We start from the raw sequence: 18,673 nt of genomic DNA on the forward strand, positions 1-18,673 counted from the left end.
GGCAGAAGTTCATACAGTCTCTGCTACCAAGTATCCAGTCACATGAGCACTGGGGGTGGCAAGACACCGGTGTCCTGGACAAGACAGCTTTAGTGGCCCCTCCGGCTCTGAGATAGACATAAGATTCCAGAAATAAAGCAAGACCCTCCCGGAGGCCAGCAAGGAAGGCATGCCTACATGGTACCTGCGGTAAGGACTCAGGGCCAGTCTCTGTCCTGGGGAGCGCTAGGAGGGAGCTAAGACTGGGCCTTTTTTCTTACCCGACAGGCACCCTCCCTTTCTTCTCTAGTGCTCTCTACCCTTGGAGGAGGCAGGGACAAGAGCACTTGACCCAGGTGCTGTCACTTTCTCATCTGCCACTAGTGTTGTCACCCACATCTCTGCTACTGAAGCAGAAAGACCTTGGCCATGAAAGAGCAATGGGGTACACAATATCCCTCCCCAACCCAGCCCCAGCCGTTCCTCCCCATGACCACAGTCCTACTAGCTGGCAAGCTAGCCCCTGCTTCCCCCAACCTTTCTATAGCCTCATACATCAGCCTTCAGGATCCTTTGAAGGCCAAAAGAGAATGATGTGTGAGGCAGAGGGTCAGACAGGAAAGGGACTCTTGAACTGCCCACCCAACAAAGGAGATTCTGTCTTCCAGCCTTTAGGCAGGACTGGTATGATGGGGCATGTCCTTCTGTATATATGTTTCTCTTATTGGTTGATGAATAAAACACTGTTTTGCCAATGAGGCTGGAAGATAGGCAGAAGTAGGAGATGAGAATTCTGGGAAAGGTAGGCAGAGGGAGCCCTACAGGACAGACACCATGTAGGCTGCCAAAAGAGTAACAAGTCTGGACATTCTCTGGTAAGCCAAGACCATGTAGAAATACATAGGTTAGTAGTTAAGGGTTAATAATTAAGACAGAGCTAGCCAATATGAAACCCTAGTCATCGACCAACAATTTTATAATTAATACAAGTCTTTGTGATCTTATTTTGGGGCTGAGAAGGGTGATGGGACCTGGCAGGACAAGAAAATCCAGCAACACTGATAGCCTAGGGTTTGGTAATACTTGAGTGCCATAGCCCAGCACCTTCCAAGTGCCAGGCGCTCATGGTCACTGATCATGGCTCATCACTCTAGAGCTCTGGGCCTTGGCACACATCACTCCTGCTGCCGGGCATCACTCTGTTTCCTTTTGCTTGCTGCTCTCAGTTTCAATGCCATCCCATCAGAGAAGTACCATGCAACTACACAGAGAAGAGCTAAGAACACACCCCAGTGTACAAGGTAAAAGACCCTGGATCCAATCCCCACTACCATGAGAAAGACTACACAGAGAGACCCCATCTCAGAAAAGATGATCATCGAGAGTGTAAAATGATGAAGACACCATAAAAAACTATCAGAGGTGACTCACACTACCAAGCATGTGTTACTTGTGACCTAGCAACTCCATTCCTAAGCATATAACCAAAAGAAATGTAAACATCTATATGCATAAAGATACACACAAGTGTTCACAATGGAGTATTAACCACAATAGTCCTGAAGTGAGAACCACACAGTGTCCACCCACTGATTGGGTAAATTAGACACTGTCTACACACAGTGGAGTATTCAGCAATAAACAGAAAAGGGGTCTACTTTGGTTTGAATGCCCCCACCAAAGCACCCACTGAAACCGGAGCTCTACTGGAAGGTGTCGGAGAACAAAACTTAGGCACTTGCGTAGTTCAGAGGTGGGACCTCCCTCTGGGAGTCGTCATGGTTAAGAGAGGGCATAGGGTAGGACTGCAGTCTAACTGGTCTGGGGCTTCATTAAAAGAGCAGCAGGAAGGGAAGTCAGGATGTGGTCTCCTCATGCAATGCCTTAGGACCACTCTAGGACTCTGCAGTCTCCACAAGCAAGGACCTCATCAAATATGGTCACTTGTCAGAGTCTGGAGGTTGGAAGTCTGGGTCCCCAAAATGGGCTCTTGTAAGTGGCGGAGTCTTGAAGAGGTGGGTTGTGGCAGGTGGCTTTTAGGTTATTGTGGGTGTGCCTTTGAATGTGATTGTGGGGCCCAGACCTTTTCATCTGTCATTTACTTCTAGGCCATTGGGTGAGCAGCTTGCCCTACTATGTGCTCTCACCATGATGAACTGTCTTGGCCTGGGCTCAAAGCAACAGGGTCAACTAATCAGGAGGCAGCCCCAGCTCTCTGGCAACCAGCCCACTGCAGCAGGTTCTACCCCCTTTCTGGATTATGGCCGACACACCAGAGTTCACACACATGTACCCAGTCCTGCTGAGTGTGTGATGAGGACACACTTGGCTTTTTGTCCTCAGGGGGAAAATGTAGGTCTCATTCCGCTCCTTAGAGCCCTCTGTAGCCCCTTCTTACCTCTGAAATCATGTCACCTCCATGTCTGCCTTGACTCTTGTCTCCACCCAGTTGTCAGGGAGCTGGAGCTGCCTCTTACTTCTGGCCATCCCCACAGCCTGCCAACCAAGTCAGTAGATACATATAGGGACACCAGTGATCAGAGTTGGCAAAGGGAACCATCTCTGCTCCATTCGGTACCAATGTTTCTCTGGCCCAGCCTTACCAGCACATCTGCTGGGGCTGTGGGACAGGACCTGCATGGGGACTACCTACAGTGAGGATACAGGCAGAGGTGTCTTGGCACCTTCCACCCTCCAGAGGTGTATGAGGGAGGGGCGGGACTCAGGATGACAGCTCCAGACTCTGTCAAGGGCAACAAAACTCTGAGGCCACACTAATAAAGGGTGTCATCCTTTTTTGCCTAACCTGGGACTCTACATGATGTTCCGGCCTGGGCTTCCTCAGAGGCCTGGAAATGTGAGCCAGGAAACCTGTGCACAGTGAGATGGTAGGCCCAGGGCACTTGCAAAAGCCCATGCAAACCTTGGCTAGGGTCCCAGGTGACAATAACAGGATGTCAGGTGGGCAGCACTTAGATACTGTCCCATGAACCCCTGAGGCTGCATAGCCTTGAGCTGGGCTGGGCTTAGGCTGATCATTTGTACCCCCAAATCTCCCAAGGCTTTCTGGACGAGTGAGGAACCCCAACAAAGGAACACAACTGAGATTAAAGGGGCAAGGGTCTCTGGTGAGTTGGGACAATCACCCCAAAGTCCAGCAAGCTTAGGTACCCCAAATCCATTTATCAGGAACCTGGAGTCCTGGGGATCAAGGTGGGCCCAGCTGCTAGTGGCCAGAAGGACCAGAGGAAGACTGTCCTTTGGTTCCCTCTGATGCCCCAAAGTCAACTTCTGACCATACTTTCTTGGTCATCCTGCCTACACATCCCATCTCTCCAGCTGAATTTTAGCCAGCTCAGATGGACGCAGTGGGTGTTCACAAAATCCTGCCTTAGTGGAATGACAGTGCCGATTCACCTGATAGACCTCTACCCTCAGGTTGGTGGGTGTTGAAATGGGTCCCCTGGCAGGAAGTGCATGTCCTACAAGTGCTGGGGCATGGATGGCAGGTGACCCAAGGTGTCCACTGCCCAGGAAAGGCTGTGGCTGCAGCCAGTTCTGTTGCTGAGATCTTTTGAGAGACAGTTCTCTGTCAATCTTAGATGGCCCCAGGAGGCTGCACTGGAAAGAAAGGGCCAAACCAAGCTGGCCCAGAAGTCCTAAGGGGTGTAGTTCCCCTGCCCTGCCCTACCCAGCCCTCCTACAGCCTAGATCCCATCTTCTGTCCTCCCTCCTGGGACCAGATGGAAAGGGGCCCAGAGAGGCACGGAGGTCACATGTCTTTATTAGTGTATCAGAGCATGGTGGGGATGGGAGGCTCAGTGGTCACACGGCATAATGCCTGGGGTATCCACGACTGGTTTCCAAGGCACAGGTGTAGTGGCCAATGCTGTTCTCCCCAAAGAACAGTTGATGCCCGGGGCAGCCGGGAGGCCAGTCCGGCTTTCCACAGATTCCCCCATGGCCCTGTCAGCTCCTTTTGTGCAACGTGGTGGCTTTCTGTCGGTAGATCTCAGCAGTGAAGGGCCTGTGGGCAGGAAGAGGCTCTAGCGGGCTGTTCTGGGACACTACTGCACCCCCACACCAGAACCCACCCCACCGGTGATAGGACCCATATTCCCACTGTCTCCTAGAGCTTTCCCAGAGACTTCAAAGAGCAAGAGGGTCCTGGAGGGACCAGGGACACCTGCTTGCCTGCCTAGGTCTCGGGTACTAGGTGTCCCCTCCTCCCCACCCCAGCCTCTTGAGGCAGGCGGACAGCAGCCTGGTGAAGCTTGCCAGGCCAGTTCTAAAGCCAGGCTTGGTTTAACTTGGCCATCACATCCATCTCCCACACTCCACCACGGCTCTACTCACTCCTCATACAGGAGAGCCACCACGTAGACGAGGCCCACCAGCACCGTTAGCAGCAGGCCCGTGGGACTGGCGTGCCTGCAGACAGACACACCATCAGTTGGAAGAACATAGACACTCTTGCGACATAGTGGGCTGATCCTGGGCTGATGCTGGGATCCTTCAGGATGAACTAAGCCTGCAGGCGGCCCTGATTTTCTAGAGGTTCACGGAGACAGGAGGGGAGGAGGGACCCCTTTTCAGGTAGCCAGTGCTTCCTAGTCTGCTGAGGCAGAGGCCAGGACAGGGAACATTTCCACTGCCCACCAGACAGTGTTCATAGAAAAGAAGTCTCTTGTAAAAGGTTAACGCAGGGCTGCCATGAGCACACGGCCTCATGGCAAGTTCTGCCATCTGAGCTCTGGCCCACACAGAGGTGCAGCCCGTAGCCACCATCCAGGGTGGCCCTGGCTGTGGTGAAGATCTTCCCACAGCAAGACCTTCCCCTCAGAGCCAGCAGTCTCACACTGGCCCTCTGCCATGCTCACTCCCTAATGGCCACTTGGACCTCACGTTGGCCAGTCTGTCCATAAGTCATTCTGGCAAGGGCAGCGGCACAGGACCCCTCCATTGCACAGCACAGAGCTCAGGCCCACCCGCCCTTGTGGTCCAGCTACCACCTCTGCCACTGCCCTAGTCCCTGAGCCGTTCTTCCAGCACCCAGGCAGTTACAGCTCAGAGGACAGAAGTCCTTGGCAGAATGTACACAGCGTATCTGTCATGGCTTTCTGCAGGTGACCAGTCTCTGACCTCACTCTGCCAGTGAAAGCAGACAGCCTGTTAGTGACAGCAGGGAGGAGCCTGTGCATGTCTGTCTCAGGTTTCCAGAAATAGCTGCTGCTAAGCTGCCCCCCAGGCTATTTCTATGGTTACTTCTGGCTCCACTGGCTCCTGCAGGGCCTGGGCTGCTGCATCCATCTCAGCGAGCAGGGACTGAACCAGAAAGCGCAGGGACAGGCCGTGGGGTACAGGGAGAATCTGCTCTGCTCTCCTTGACTACCCCGCCTCACATCCAGCCACCCAAGCAGTGGGCTCAAGAGTGTGGGTCTCCTACGGGGCCCTGCTCACTCCCTAATGCCCACTTGAACCTCACATTGGCCAGCGTGTCCATGTGTCTGTCTGGAGGGGTAGGGACACAGGACCCTCTACTGCACAGCCACCACCCCAGGCCCTGAGCTGAGCTTCTCTCTCAACTGTCATGTCTCAATTTGTGCCCCCCAACCCTCCCAAAGCTTAGCTGGGCTCTAAACTAGGCCTTTGTCCTTGCTGTCCCTTTCAACTTGGAACTTGGAACAACTCTTGATATCTGTGTTCTGACCTGAGGGGGACAATGTTTTCCCCTCCCTCCTGGCTAAATAAGCACTTTGTCCCCAGCCAGGGTTCAGCTGTGGCTCTGGTCACATGAGGTTCTATGGGTCATGAGTCAGGGAAGACCTTGGGAGATGGCTGGTGTTTGAGAGCCCACAACACCAAGCTGGTTGTGAGCATGGCCCCCACAGTTCACTACCACACAAAAAGCAAGCAGAGCTGAAGGAATATGCTTTGGAGCCAAGAACTTAAACACCAAGACCATCTCTGTCCCAGATTTACTCTATGGCCTGAGGTGAACTCAGTCTTCAGCTTCAGTTTCCCCACCTTTCATGGGAAAGGATGGACTCATTGGCCTCGACTTTCCATCACAATTCCTAAAGGAAGCAAATCTTTAATTGCCTACAATAGTCACAGATGTGACCCCAGCCAAAGGCTTGTGGGAGACCCTGGAAGAACTTTCCCTGCCTTGATCCAAGACACTAGGGTGGGTGACAGCACTCCCATGGGCTCTAGGAAGCCAGATTCAAGCAGGAGTTAGATATTGTGGACAAACACCCCTCCTCCTGCCTCAGGTGGCAGCACCAGGCCCATGGTAAATGCAAGTTCAAAGACCTTGTAGAAGATGATGATATGGGCATGTACAGTCCTGTCAGCTGGTTCCCTGACACCCCCCCATCTCCATGAAAACCCAGCCACTTACTGTCACCTTGATCCAGCTTGACTATCTAACAACCCCAGGTACACAAGATAATCCCACTGGCAGATGATCATGCTCAGCCCAGAGTCAAGGAGAGCAGAGCCCAGGGTCCTCCACTCCTTGTTGTAGGTCTGGGGAGGTGGAGGGCTAGAGAAAGCAGGGGTCCAGGGCCTGTGTCAATCTTGGGCCCCTAGAAATCCCTTGCCTTGTCTGCTAGGGATTCATACACAGGAATGAGACTTGAGAAGCAGGAGTCAGGCTGTGGGAGGCCTGCTGGGTCAGCGTCTACTGCCGGGTAATGGAGTGTCTCTAATAAGTCCTCAAATGAAGGCTCCAGCCCCACCATGCTGGGCCTCTTAGCAATGCACATCAGGACCCCGTGGAGGCAGCTGTAACATGTCACAGCTGTCACAGGTCTCAGAATCCTGACCTGGACACTCTGAGCTTGGAGTGACCTTCACTCTTGGGCACTGGGCACTACTGGTGATACAGACGGATGTGTACGACCTTGCCATAGAAAGGAGACAGGTCACTAGTCACTGACTCCAGCACAGGACACTGGAAGGCTAGAGGAGGCAGGAAGGACTTTCTGGAGGAGGGGACAGCATCAGTTGGGTTTGGAAGACTGGACTAGGGATGGATGCAGGCAGGTTCCAGTCAGAAGGGACAACAAGTATGCATTATGGGAGAGGAACTATGCCTTCTGGGAGATCAGGAGGTGGCAGAAGGAGAGGGTAGAAGAGGGCTCAGTTTGGGTCTGGACACCTAGGGCTTCTGAGGTTACCAAGTACTCACATAAGTGCCCAGCCTAGGTAGTTGGCTGTACTCCCCCAGTACATGGGGTTATCTAGCACGTTGAAGGGAAATGTGGTCACTCTGGCCTCCTTGAGGATCCCAAAGTAGTCACCTGTGGATCAGACGGGATAGAATGTGAGGGTGACTTCGCCATCTATGTCCTAGGCCACACTATTACTTAAGGAAATCCCCAGTGAGCCTTGGAAGATCTGCATGGGATGTGGGTTCCTGTGCTCCAAGAAGCTCCCAGTCAGTGGTGGGACCAGAGCCCACAGCTACAGGATCGGAACCTTCCCACCAGCTCCACAAGTGAGCTGCACACTGAGCTTCCCAGCTTAGTCCTCTCCAGAGCCCCAGCCACTGGGCTCTCCCTTCTTCCTAGCAGGCACCCCTGTGTCTGCCTGTTCCTTTCTTGAGAAGCCTTACCCTATCTGTGCAGATCTCCCTCCTAGGGCCTTCCTCCCTCCTTCAGAGCCCCTTCCCATCAGTACCTTCAGAGTGTCAGTCCTCTCTTGTCCGCCTGGCTCTTCCCTCCTCCCTCCCTGGCTGCCTCCCCCCTTTACCTCCTAAGCCTCAATATTCCTCTTGGGGTGCCAGATGCTAGGGTGTGACTTGATTAGCTTTGTCAGCTTGACACAAACTAGAGTCACTTGGGAGGAGGGAACCTTAATTAAGAAAGTGTGTCCATGAACTTAGCTTGTGGGCATCCTTGTGGGGCATTTTCTTGATTAATGATTTATGTGGGAAGGTTAAGGCCCAGCTCAGTGTGGGTGGTGCCATCCCTGAGGAGGTCCTGGGTTGTATAAACAAGACAAAGCTGAGCAAGCCATGGAGAGCAAGTCAGCAAGCAGCATTCCTCAGTCTCTGCTTCAGTCCCTGCCTTAATTCCCAGCCTTGGGTGGACTGTAACATGTAAGCCAACCACACCCTTCCTTCCCAGCTCGCTTTGTTTATCACAGCAACCAACTAGGACAGGTCAGCTGTGGCTCCAGCCTGCCCACCACATGCCTCCTGTCACTTTGGAGGTCAGCCCAGGGGAGTTGACATGGGGGGAGACCACCAGATGGCCAGTCATGCATCCACCTAACCAGGCTACTCTCACAGAACAAAGCTTCTGGCCGAGGTGTCTCTACATGGTGAGTGTCTCCACTGGGCCAGGGCAATCTTTCCCAGCAGCCTCTCCTTTGTCCCCCTCTAGACCAGAGAGACAATGCAGCTCCATCCCAGGCAGAAAGTAGGGCAGCCAGCTCAACAAGGGGAGCCCCTGCAGGAGGTGCCTGGTAGAAATGGTGCTGTCATTGTCAGGGACAAAAGGTACAAGAGTCCAAGAGCCTAGCCAGGGACCACAGGGAGGAAGCAGGAAGCGGGGCAGTGGGGCCTGACGGTAGGTGGCACAGAAACCTGCTTCAGGCTGAGTCACAGGAGAGGAACCATTCTGCTCTACTTTCAAAGCCTGCAGGGCCCTCTGCTTTCTAGGCCGTTTCTACCAAAAGCCATGTCAGAGCTGCCTGCACCCCTCTGACTCACTCATCTGTCCCTGACCATCCATGGTGGGCACCTGTCTGTCTTCTAACACCCAGGTACCTTCCCTGGCTTTCCACCCCTACTGCCTGTAGCCCTTCCCACCCCACCCCTCAGCCCTGCTCACCCTGTCTTCCAGGACCGGACAGTACCTCATCTCTTCCTTAGGTGGCCACAGACCCTTTTCCACCCACAAGTCCTGGGGTGACCCTCCCACTGCTCCCTGTCCCCATCTCTGTGAGGAGGACCAGTTTCTACACGAGGCTCCCTCCTCTGGTCTTGGTCCCACCATTCCCCATCCCCAACTCTTTGTTACAGAGATTCTTTCCATGGCTCCTACCGTACCTTGGGAAGATTCAGGCCTTCAGTCAGCCATGAGTCTCTATCTGCTCCCTAACCCTGTCCCAACTGCCACAGCTCTCCAGCATCACCACCTGCAGCCCCCATTCTGACCTGCTCCTCCTCCAGCCTGCATTCTGCTTCTCCTCTCCCCAGTCTGGCCTCACTCTCTCAGGATGGCTCCCAGCAGCTCCTGCCTGAGCAGCAAGCGCTGAGCCACCAGTGACACACTAGGATGCCTAGCTCAAATGCTTCTTGGTTTCTCATGGCATTGTCACAAGCACACACTTCAGAGCTCCAAGTCTGCTGCTGGACAGCCTGGCCCAGGCAGAGGCCAGGCCAACATGTATGCTAGCTTTGTATGCATCCTGGAACAGGAGAACGCTCTTCAACACATTTTCCTATCACTTGGATCAGCAGACTGGACGGTACTTGAAGTGTCAGTGGCAGACAGATGTTCTTAGGAGCCTTTGCTGGAACCCTGGGAGGCTAGGTGACAGTAGCTTTGAAGACTACTAGAGGTCCTGGTGGCAGTTAAGGCCCAGAGACTTGCCTGGTCTTTGCATGGTCAGAAGCCAGGAGGGGCCAAATTTTGTGGCCCCTGTGCAGAGGCAGCTCTCCTGTAGCTGTGCTAGCTAGCCTCCAGGGACATCCTAGGAGCTGGAGCAGGCACCTTTGTAGATGGGGCCACTACCTTCTCTCCATCAACATTCTGAAGGCCCCCTTTCCCTCAGTCTCTTCTGTGGAAGTCTCTCTTGAGCTTGCCCTCTCTTGTTTTCACGATGGCAGAAGTGACTGTTGTCATGAGTTGAGGTTTCTGGCCAGATCAGATCACTTTGGGTTCCAGATCCAAAGCACCAGAGCCCCCAGGGAGTGGAGGATGGAGACCACATCCCTCTGTCCTTCACCCCACCCTAGACCTGTAGAAACTTTGCCTGTACCTACCAAGATCCTACACCCTGGTAACCAACTGTGCTAAGCAAACCCAAGAGTGGTCTTGTTGCGGAGGGTCTTACCCCCATCAGCCCTCATCCAGTTCCAGCTCTACTCTGTATTCCTACGCACCTACTACCTCACCGTTCCATGCAAACAAGAGTTGAGGGCCTTCTTCAAAGGAACTGAGGCCAGGAGAGCACTCTGGTGTCCATCAACCAGGACTAGGATCTTTCTTATCTCCCAGGAAGCAGCTTGATGCCCCGGAGTCCAATGAGCTAGCAAAACTGAATCTGTCCTAACCATGACAAGCTAGGTCACCCAGTGCTTCTCAAGGCACATCAGAGATAGCAGATGACAATCACTGGACTCTTCTCCTCCCTGCACCCCAGTGTACCTGCCCAAGGTCACCCCATACCTCAGGCTCTTACCTAGAAAGGTCCCAGTGAACCCCAGTGCAAAGAAGCTGGACAGCACAAATACGAGGCCCCCACCCAGGAGTGCAAGGCCCAGGAAGTAGGTGGCGTGATTATCCAGGCCCTCCATCTTGGGCTGCCTCATCATGGCCTGTGTGAAGCTGTGGAGCAGGGGATAAGGAGAGACAGCATGTCATAGCATGTATGGCAGGTACCCTGCCTTTCTCAGAGTTGTTAGCCCTCGGGTCACACATTCAAAACCACAGAGGCACTACAGGTAGGGCCCAGGCTCCCGAATGAACTATCTAGTCTTCAGTGTCATGAGGACTAGACAAGATCAAAGGCCAAGGCCTGCCAAAGATTTTTTAATCTTTTCATGAGAAGTCACAAATTCTGACATGTATGCAAAATACCCTAAATTTTAGAAATAGGTTACTCATAAAAACCATCTATAGTTTCATGTACATTAGCAGGGTTCAAATCAAGGGTCACCATTTTGCACATGCAGGCCCTGTTGACTTGACTGTGAATGAGAATTAAGCTCATAGAAGAACAGGTACATTTGCAGTGACCAGTACACAGCAAGCCCAGCACCTGGGGCCTGAGCTTGGCACGTGCTACGTGTGGTGATGGACACCATTCTCCTTGTAGATTCAGGCCTTTGCTGGCTGTGCCCACACTGCTGATTTGCTTGCCATAGCTTCTGCCAAGGCCAAGCCACACTTGGGCAACTGGCCTAAATTTTAAATCCCACCAAAGGCTCTTTATATCCTCCCCTCATCTAGGCTGTGTGGCCAAGTGATGGGAGGCCCTCCTCAAAGGCAGTCTGGGCAGAGGGGTGCATGTGAACAGTGGCGGTGTTGGCGGGCGTGGAGGGTCAGGCTCTCTGTGGCACCTGTCACAGGAGAGGATGGAGAATTTAGGGAAGCGGGTCAGTAATGGGTCTGGGCCTCACCAGGAGAGAGGGTGGGCACTGACAACAGGAAAGATGCAGGTTTGCAAGGGATACAAAGGGAGGATGTGTAAGGCAAGCGCTCATGTATAAACACATTTCCATCTGTCCACAATCATGACGCTTAGAGGAGACGTGGAGATTTGCTGTCCATACACGACTACATATATTTCTCTATAGGTTCCCCTATCTCACTGAACCATCCATCCATCTATCTGTCTGTCCATCCTCTATCCACTCACCCACCCACTGCCTACCTACCCATCCCATTCATCCCTTCCTCAGTCCATACCACACCCATCAACACATCTGTCCAACCTTCTCCTTCCATTTATTAACCTAGACACCAGAGACCCAGCTACCCACTTGTTCATCCACCCGGTGTCCATCTGCCATCACCCAGAGCTTGTTTATCTTTCAGACTCTTTCGACAGAGCACATCATTCACTCAGTGGGTCACACTAAACCTAGCTTCATTGGAATTCTTCCTACCAATCTGATGTTCCACTCTTGGAAACAGTCACTTTGGCTCTCAGCACAGGCCAGGAGATAGATGAGAAAGAAGGGAGGACAAAGGCCTGAAACAAACACCATGGCAGAGGCTGGAGGTGACCTGCCACCAGCAATGTATGGTGTCAGGGCAAACCCACAAGTGACCTGTAAGCAACAATGCATAATGTCAGGGCAAGCTCAGCCATCAGTTCAGCTGCCCTGGCCTAGGGTTCTTCTGCAGCTCAAGATGGGTTTGTGATTGTGGCTGCTGTGGAGCTAGGTGGCATCTCTTACACCCTGTGTTGTGAGAGGTGGCTGCACCTACAACCCACACTCTGGACAGCACAATGACCCCTCCACACTGTAGATCCTGCTGCTGAGGCCATGGAAAATTAGACTCCCAGCCTCATACCCTTCCTGCTCTCCCTTGAATGCATGTGTAGTGGGAGAGGTATATGAACCAGACCTTCAGGCTGAGTCGTGCTGGCTATATGCAGACACCTGCTTCTTGGCCATGTGACATAAGGGCCCATGGCACAGAGAAGGTTGATTCTTCAGCAGGCTGGGTAGTACTGCATAGGAGGAGCCTCCGGGCTCCATCTACCTGAACAGAGGATAGAGAACCTGTGGGGCTCTTTCTGGCCAGCCCTAAGCCAGCTGTCTTGAGTTCTCAGGGACACCATCAGTGGCCATATAAGAGCTGTCAGCTCCTGGCAGAAAAGGGGGTAGGATACCTCAAACAGACTTGAAACCTGGTATTGGTGTCTCCTTTAAGTTACTGTAGTGACCCCTCTCTCTTCCTCTTCATACAGCACTGCTGCTGAAGGGCTATACACATGGAATGGTTCATAGCTCCAGACTGTAGAGAGTGGACAGACAGGAGAACTCTGAGGCCAACCCCGTGACAAACTCTGGGAAGATGCAAAGCATGTGGGACACTGTGCTAGCTGGTGCCGCAATATGGGTACTGAGTGAGGACCTCATGCTTTAGCTGAGATCTGAAGGGAGCATTCACGTGGTGGGGTGTTATAGAAAGACTATTCCAGAATGAGGAATGGCTGGGGCTAGACACTTTGAGGCTCAGAAAAAGTGCAGTACAAGAGGTGTTTGGAAGAGGCTGCAATGTGCACACACTGTGTGGAGCAGAGGACCAGGAGGCTGGGGGTCCCTGTGGATGGAGACTGCAGGAATGACTTCTACCAGTGATGTCTGGCCCAGCTAGGAAGGGAAGATTGCAGACAAGGTCTGGAGCCCATATCAGACACCTCACAGACTTAGTGCCCCTGTGGCCAAGGATGGTCCACCCCTGGCTCTGTTTGCACCATTGGTGGACTTTCCTCCAGTGGCGGGATAGGAGTAGGGCAAGAGAGGCAAAGTGCACCATGGGTCCTTGGCTCCAGCCTACTGAGATGACATGTGTGTGGAGATGGTAGCGTGGGGGGGGGTAGGAGGGGTCATTTTAGCCTAGTGGCCCGTGTACCAGGTGACACATGCAGGCTCACTAGAACTGATGCCTAATTAGGTAGCTGGCTATATACTTTCATATGTCATGAAAGCACAGGCCATTCCACAGGGAGAATTAAGTAGAAACAAGTGCTCTGCAGCCACATTCCACAGCAGAGTGGGCTAACAGGAGCAATTTTCCTTCAGAGCTATTCTGCACTGTGTGTCAGTGATGGAGATTCATTCCTGGGCTTTGGGTCCTATTTTTAATGTTAATCTTATTTTATTTTTTATGTATGGGTGTCTTTCCTGCATATATGTCTATACCACTTGTATGCCTAGTGCCTATAGAAGCCAGAAGTCACATCCCCTGGAACTGGGGTCACAGATGGTTGTGAGTCACTATATGGGTGCTGGGAATTGAACCTGGGTCCTCTAGAAGAACCACTGACCCATCTTTCCAGCCACTCGCATTCTGTGTTTTTAAGGACTGAACTTTCCATCAGCAATGAGACTGGAGGCTGCCTGCACTCTGCTCCTCACACTTGACCACTTGAGGTGTGCACAGCTGCTGAGAGGCTGACTCCTGTCCCTGAGCTTCCCTAGCCTCACAGCCATGCATAGGGTGGCCTGAACTCTCCATCTCAGGCTTCTCTTCACAGTCCAGTCAGGCCAAGCAAGACCAGGAAACTAGGAATCTGATGGGCTCATTTTTCCAATACAGAGCACAGGAGCTCAACAGCTCACCACATTATTCCCTATAGCAAGGCTCCCACACTGCACTAACCAAACCATCTCCCCAAGGTTTCCCTGAGCCTGGCAGCATCCAGAGGGTCTCATACACTACCAGCTGGCCTGTTAACAAGCAGGTCCTCAGCCTCACCACGTGAAAGGTGACATATGGCATTGTCACTCAGAATTCAGGCTGTTAGGGCCTCAGCTGAGGGGACAGATTCAGCTCTACCTGGATATTATTCTGGCTGGTCCCCCTTACTATTCCCCCCACACTTGTTTTCTTGGGATCCAGGAAACCAAAATCAGATTCCCTCTCTGCTTCTCCAGCCATGCACAGGGACCTCCACTAAGAGACAGCAGGGGAGAAGAGGTTCCAGTGTCTCCCTGGTACCCAGCCTGGTTGGTCATCCAACTGCCCAGGGGCCTTGCTTTAGCCCATGAGAAGCTGCAGCTCAGGCCGGCTGCCATCAGGGGGCTGCTGAGGGAGGGGTTTCAATGGATGCCTCCCAATCCAGAAGGCTTCATCCTCACTCAAGACACAGCCAGAACCCAGCCAGAGCCCAGCCTGAGCAAAACTGTTCTTTGCTAATCACTCCCTTGAGTCCAGATTTTGCCTTAACCTCCAAATAACAAGCTAGCTTATCCACCCTGGTCTCTTCTCAGACCACCAGCTAGTGCAAGCCAGCTGATACATCATGAGTGCTAGTGACTCACCAACCACTGGGGGGTCCTGGCATCACAAGAGGCAGGCAGACTTGGCTCAAATACACCTGTTCTCCTACCATGCTGACTCAGTAAGGCACACACCAGCTGAGATCATATCATCCCAGGTGACGAGGACAAAATCAGAGGAGGTATCCAGAACAAGGATGCTTGTAGCTGGACAGTGCAGCACTTGCTTAGGAGTATGAAGCCTGGGCTCCAACTCTAGCACCATAAAAAGAAACAAGCACCAGACTGGCCCCTGGAGACCTCTGGCCAGCACGGCAGAGACTGGCAAGAGGGCATAGACTAAGTCTGGCAGAGAGACAAGCTGGGTGGGGCCCTTGCCTCACCCAACACTCCTGACCCACAGGAGGGGAAAATGACAAGGGTCTGCAGTTAGGGTGTCCTGCCATGGGGAAGCTTGGGCCAAATGCTTACAGAATGTGAATATGAGGACCTGGGCCCATCACTCACATCCCTGCCTGGCTACTCGCACACCAGACACTGGGTGACTGATGGCCTCTTCATAGGTGCATCCTGCACCTACAGCACCAAGCCAGGATAAGTAGAGTGGCCACGCCAGGTGTGCATGCCCTATCTAAGGGATTAGCCTCAGTGACCAGTCCACACAGGGTACTTCTTCAGCCTAAACTGCAGCACCACCTTCTTTATTTCCTAAAGCAGTACAAAGGCTTCCTCCAGCCTATGTATGTGCAAAGTCTGTGATGAAATCCATGGGACCTGAGAAGCGGATCCAAGCCTCAGAAGTAGCCATGCTAGTCTTGAGCCAATCTGAACAATAGATTCCACTGTCTTCCTGCATAGCCTGAGATCCTATGGTGCAGTGCTCAGTTCAGCTAGGCCCACACCAGGGAAGGAGGTCCATGCAGAGCCTCTGCTTCTGAGCTTCACCATCAACTACTGTGGCCATTTTCCTTGACGACAGGAAGGCAACACGTCCCAAGTCAACAGGCAGGCCAATGGCTTCTAATGGTGGTCTAAGCTTGATCCCTGACCCCCAGGGACTCCTAGCCAGAGTGTCTGTCTCCCATCTTGGCATATTGTAGAGGAAGCTCTAGGGATATAAGCAAGGGGAATATCCCCAGGTATTGTCCCCTCTGCTCAAGCTGCTCCTTTCACTGGACAATGATATCCAAAATCACTAGGATGCCTCTGCCAACAGAGATACAGGTGGCTGACAATGACCTGAGGCCTCTGGGAGCAGTGCTCCCTGGACACACTGACACAGAACTCCCAGGCATTGGTGAACCTGCTGGCCCTCCCTCTGGGAGCAGTGCTCCCTGGACACGCTGACACAGAACTCCCAGGCATTGGTGGACCTGCTGGCCCTCCCTCTGGGAGCAGTGCTCCCTGGACACGCTGACACAGAACTCCCAGGCATTGGTGGACCTGCTGCCCCCACCCTCTCCTGACCATGACTTTCACATGGACAAGCTTTCGTGGTGGCCCGGGGCTTACCAGTGGGAGCGGAGGACGTTCAGAAGTAGGATGCTGCTGCCCAGGAAATAGCAGGCTAGGTAGGGGGACCCGAAGGCCCTGCTCAACTTGCGAGTTCTCTGCTCCCACCTTGCTACCTGCATGAAGGGCCGAGAACAAGAGTGAGAGGTGAGGTGCTGGCTGGGGTACAGGAAGGGCAGGAGAAGCAGGTCTGAGTGTCCAGGCCCAGTTCCAAGGAAGGTGAATGACAGGGTACAGCAACTGTGATCAGTTGGGAGTCAACTACACATCAGGGCTGTTCACAGGACTTCCACCATCCCTTAGTGTAGGTAGGATGGAGTGGCTAACAGGTTGACAGTCACCCTAAAGGTGGGGACTCAATTCTCAGGCCATCTTATGAGCTGTGTATCCTATCTCGTGCAGTTCCAAAGGCTTCTATTATTTAGAAAAAGACAAGATGCCACCAGCAAAGAAGCCTCAGAAGTGGTGGCCCCAGGCCTCTTCCTGTCACCATCAGGGACTCTCACAGGATTGTTTCAAGGGCAAGACAAAGCAAATGCAGTCCTTCACCCTGATGCTGTGCTCAGCCTGGCCTCTCCCAAAGGAAGAGACTGCACATGTATAATTTTTAGTCTTAGCATCCTTTTATTTCCAACTAGTCACATCTCAACTTTAAGCCAGAAGAAGAAAGTAAGTCCCTCTCTCAACTCTCTGCAGACCCCACCCCTGAGTTCCGTGCACACATCCACATCCAAGTTGCTAGAGTTGCCCCCACTGGGCCCCTGGGGCGTTGTGCCTGAACCAGGTGCTCAGATGAACTCTGCTGATGCAGAGAAGAGAGGATGGAGTCGGGAGGATGCCCAAGGGCAGGCATACACTTTGGTTGCCTAATTTTGAGGGCAAGCTATCTACCCCCCAATGCCCTGAATATGAATATGTATGTGTGTTTACATGTATGTTTGTGTGTGCACATGTGCATGTCCATGTGTCTGGGCACATTCATGTGCATGTATGTGTCCATATGTCCGTGTATGTGTGTATGGATGGTCCTCAACTCAAATTGGAATTTTTCAGTTTTAGAATGGTGCAAAAGTGATGCTTTTGGTGGAAACCACACTAAATTTGAATTCAGTTCTTTCCAGACTAATGTGATCTAATCCCCTCACAGCACTGAGCAGTGTCGGAGGTACAGCTACATCAATCATGAGGGAACTGACTGCTCTATGGTGGGCTATGAAGGCAGTACTGGGGAGGGGGAGGACACTTAGTAAATGACATGAGCTAGTCAACAATTTATCATAAAATAGATTTGCGTTTCTGTTCAGCTGGGATACTTATTTGGTTAGATGTGTTAAGTGTATTCACTGTGGGTTTTTTGGGTTTGTTTTTGTTTTTACATTTACTACTATTTCGTGTATAGGTTTGAAAACCTGTACACAAACACACACACACACACACACACACACACACACACACACACACAGGCATGCACATGCAGCCAGGCAGCTAGGCATGCATGCATGCACAAGTACCATGGAATACATGGGAAGTCAGAGGACAATTGTTCATTCCTTCTACCATGTTGGCTCTAGGGATTGAATTCAGTTCATCCAGCTTGGCAGCAAGTCCCTTAACTTGCTGAGCCAACTCATAAGCCCCCAGGTAATTTTTTTATTTATGATATTTGATATTTTCAAGTTACTATGGTTCACCCAGACCAACCCCCACCATAAGCAGTGTATATCCATTGGGGGTCCCAAAGCCCCCTACACTGCTGAAACTGTCAGCAATTTTTATTTGCTGAGTAGAGACTGAACTATTTTTCATAGCAGCTACAGTTTCATTCCCACCATGTTATGGCACAGTACACTAGGGCCAGTCATTACATCTATCACAATCCTGGCCCCACAGTCACTGTCTGCTGCCCAGGTGACTTCCCAAACTGGCCTGCCACGTTGGGAAGCTGATTAGTGGGGAAGTGCTCACCAGCCCCAGGTACTGATGAATTAATTGGCTTAGGGCCACTGATTCTCCATCTCCAGAATCCCTGCAGATGTTAGCCTCAGAGCCCATATAAGGGAAGGAGGGGGAGGGGCTTTCCCAGACCTTCTCCTTCATCTTTTCTTGGTGCAGTTGCCAATTCTCTTGAAAGGCAAACAGTCTTTAGACCTTTCTTGACGGTACCCTTCACTCAACCCTATGGGATGCTGAGTTCTCTCCTAGGAGGGAAAAGGAAGGAGGGCTTTGGGGACATGCTGGGATCCAATTGCCTATGGCCTAAGGCCACTTCAGCATACTCTTTGGGACCACTTCATGTGTTTCTGTTTGGAATGAAACTCAAAAGGGCTTTTTAGTGCCACAATCACTGTGACTTCTTTCAGACCTTTGCATCACCCTGAAGAAAAGCCTATACCCATCAGTATCCACCCACCCCATTTTTCTTCCCCACCCCTAGTACCCACCAGGCTGCTCTCCATCTCCCAAGACTGGCCATTCCAACATTTC

The 18,673-nt window shown here is 52.3% G+C and overlaps 1 protein-coding gene across 3 annotated transcripts in view; it reads right to left on the bottom strand.

The window, feature by feature from the left end:
- Positions 1 to 3,743: 3,743 nt before the first annotated feature.
- The window catches only part of Pemt (phosphatidylethanolamine N-methyltransferase), an 80,573-nt gene continuing 65,643 nt past the window's right edge, over positions 3,744 to 18,673 (bottom strand). For 2 of the 3 annotated variants that reach the window (XM_013111763.3, XM_005067684.4), the window contains 5 exons: positions 16,190 to 16,305; positions 10,399 to 10,544; positions 7,175 to 7,286; positions 4,336 to 4,410; positions 3,744 to 4,006 (listed from right to left, as the gene is read on the bottom strand). In XM_013111763.3, coding sequence (XP_012967217.1) covers positions 3,949 to 4,006; positions 4,336 to 4,410; positions 7,175 to 7,286; positions 10,399 to 10,544; positions 16,190 to 16,305 — 507 coding nt within the window. In that variant the 3' untranslated portion in view covers positions 3,744 to 3,948. Of the gene's footprint in view, positions 4,007 to 4,335; positions 4,411 to 5,121; positions 5,128 to 5,251; positions 5,277 to 7,174; positions 7,287 to 10,398; positions 10,545 to 16,189; positions 16,306 to 18,673 lie in introns of those variants that run through there. The other variant, XM_005067687.4, reaches the window with a different exon arrangement.

The sequence above is a fragment of the Mesocricetus auratus genome, unplaced genomic scaffold (assembly GCF_017639785.1).
Source record: "Mesocricetus auratus isolate SY011 unplaced genomic scaffold, BCM_Maur_2.0 Super-Scaffold_100007, whole genome shotgun sequence".
In the NCBI taxonomy this organism is placed as follows: Eukaryota; Metazoa; Chordata; class Mammalia; order Rodentia; family Cricetidae; genus Mesocricetus; species Mesocricetus auratus.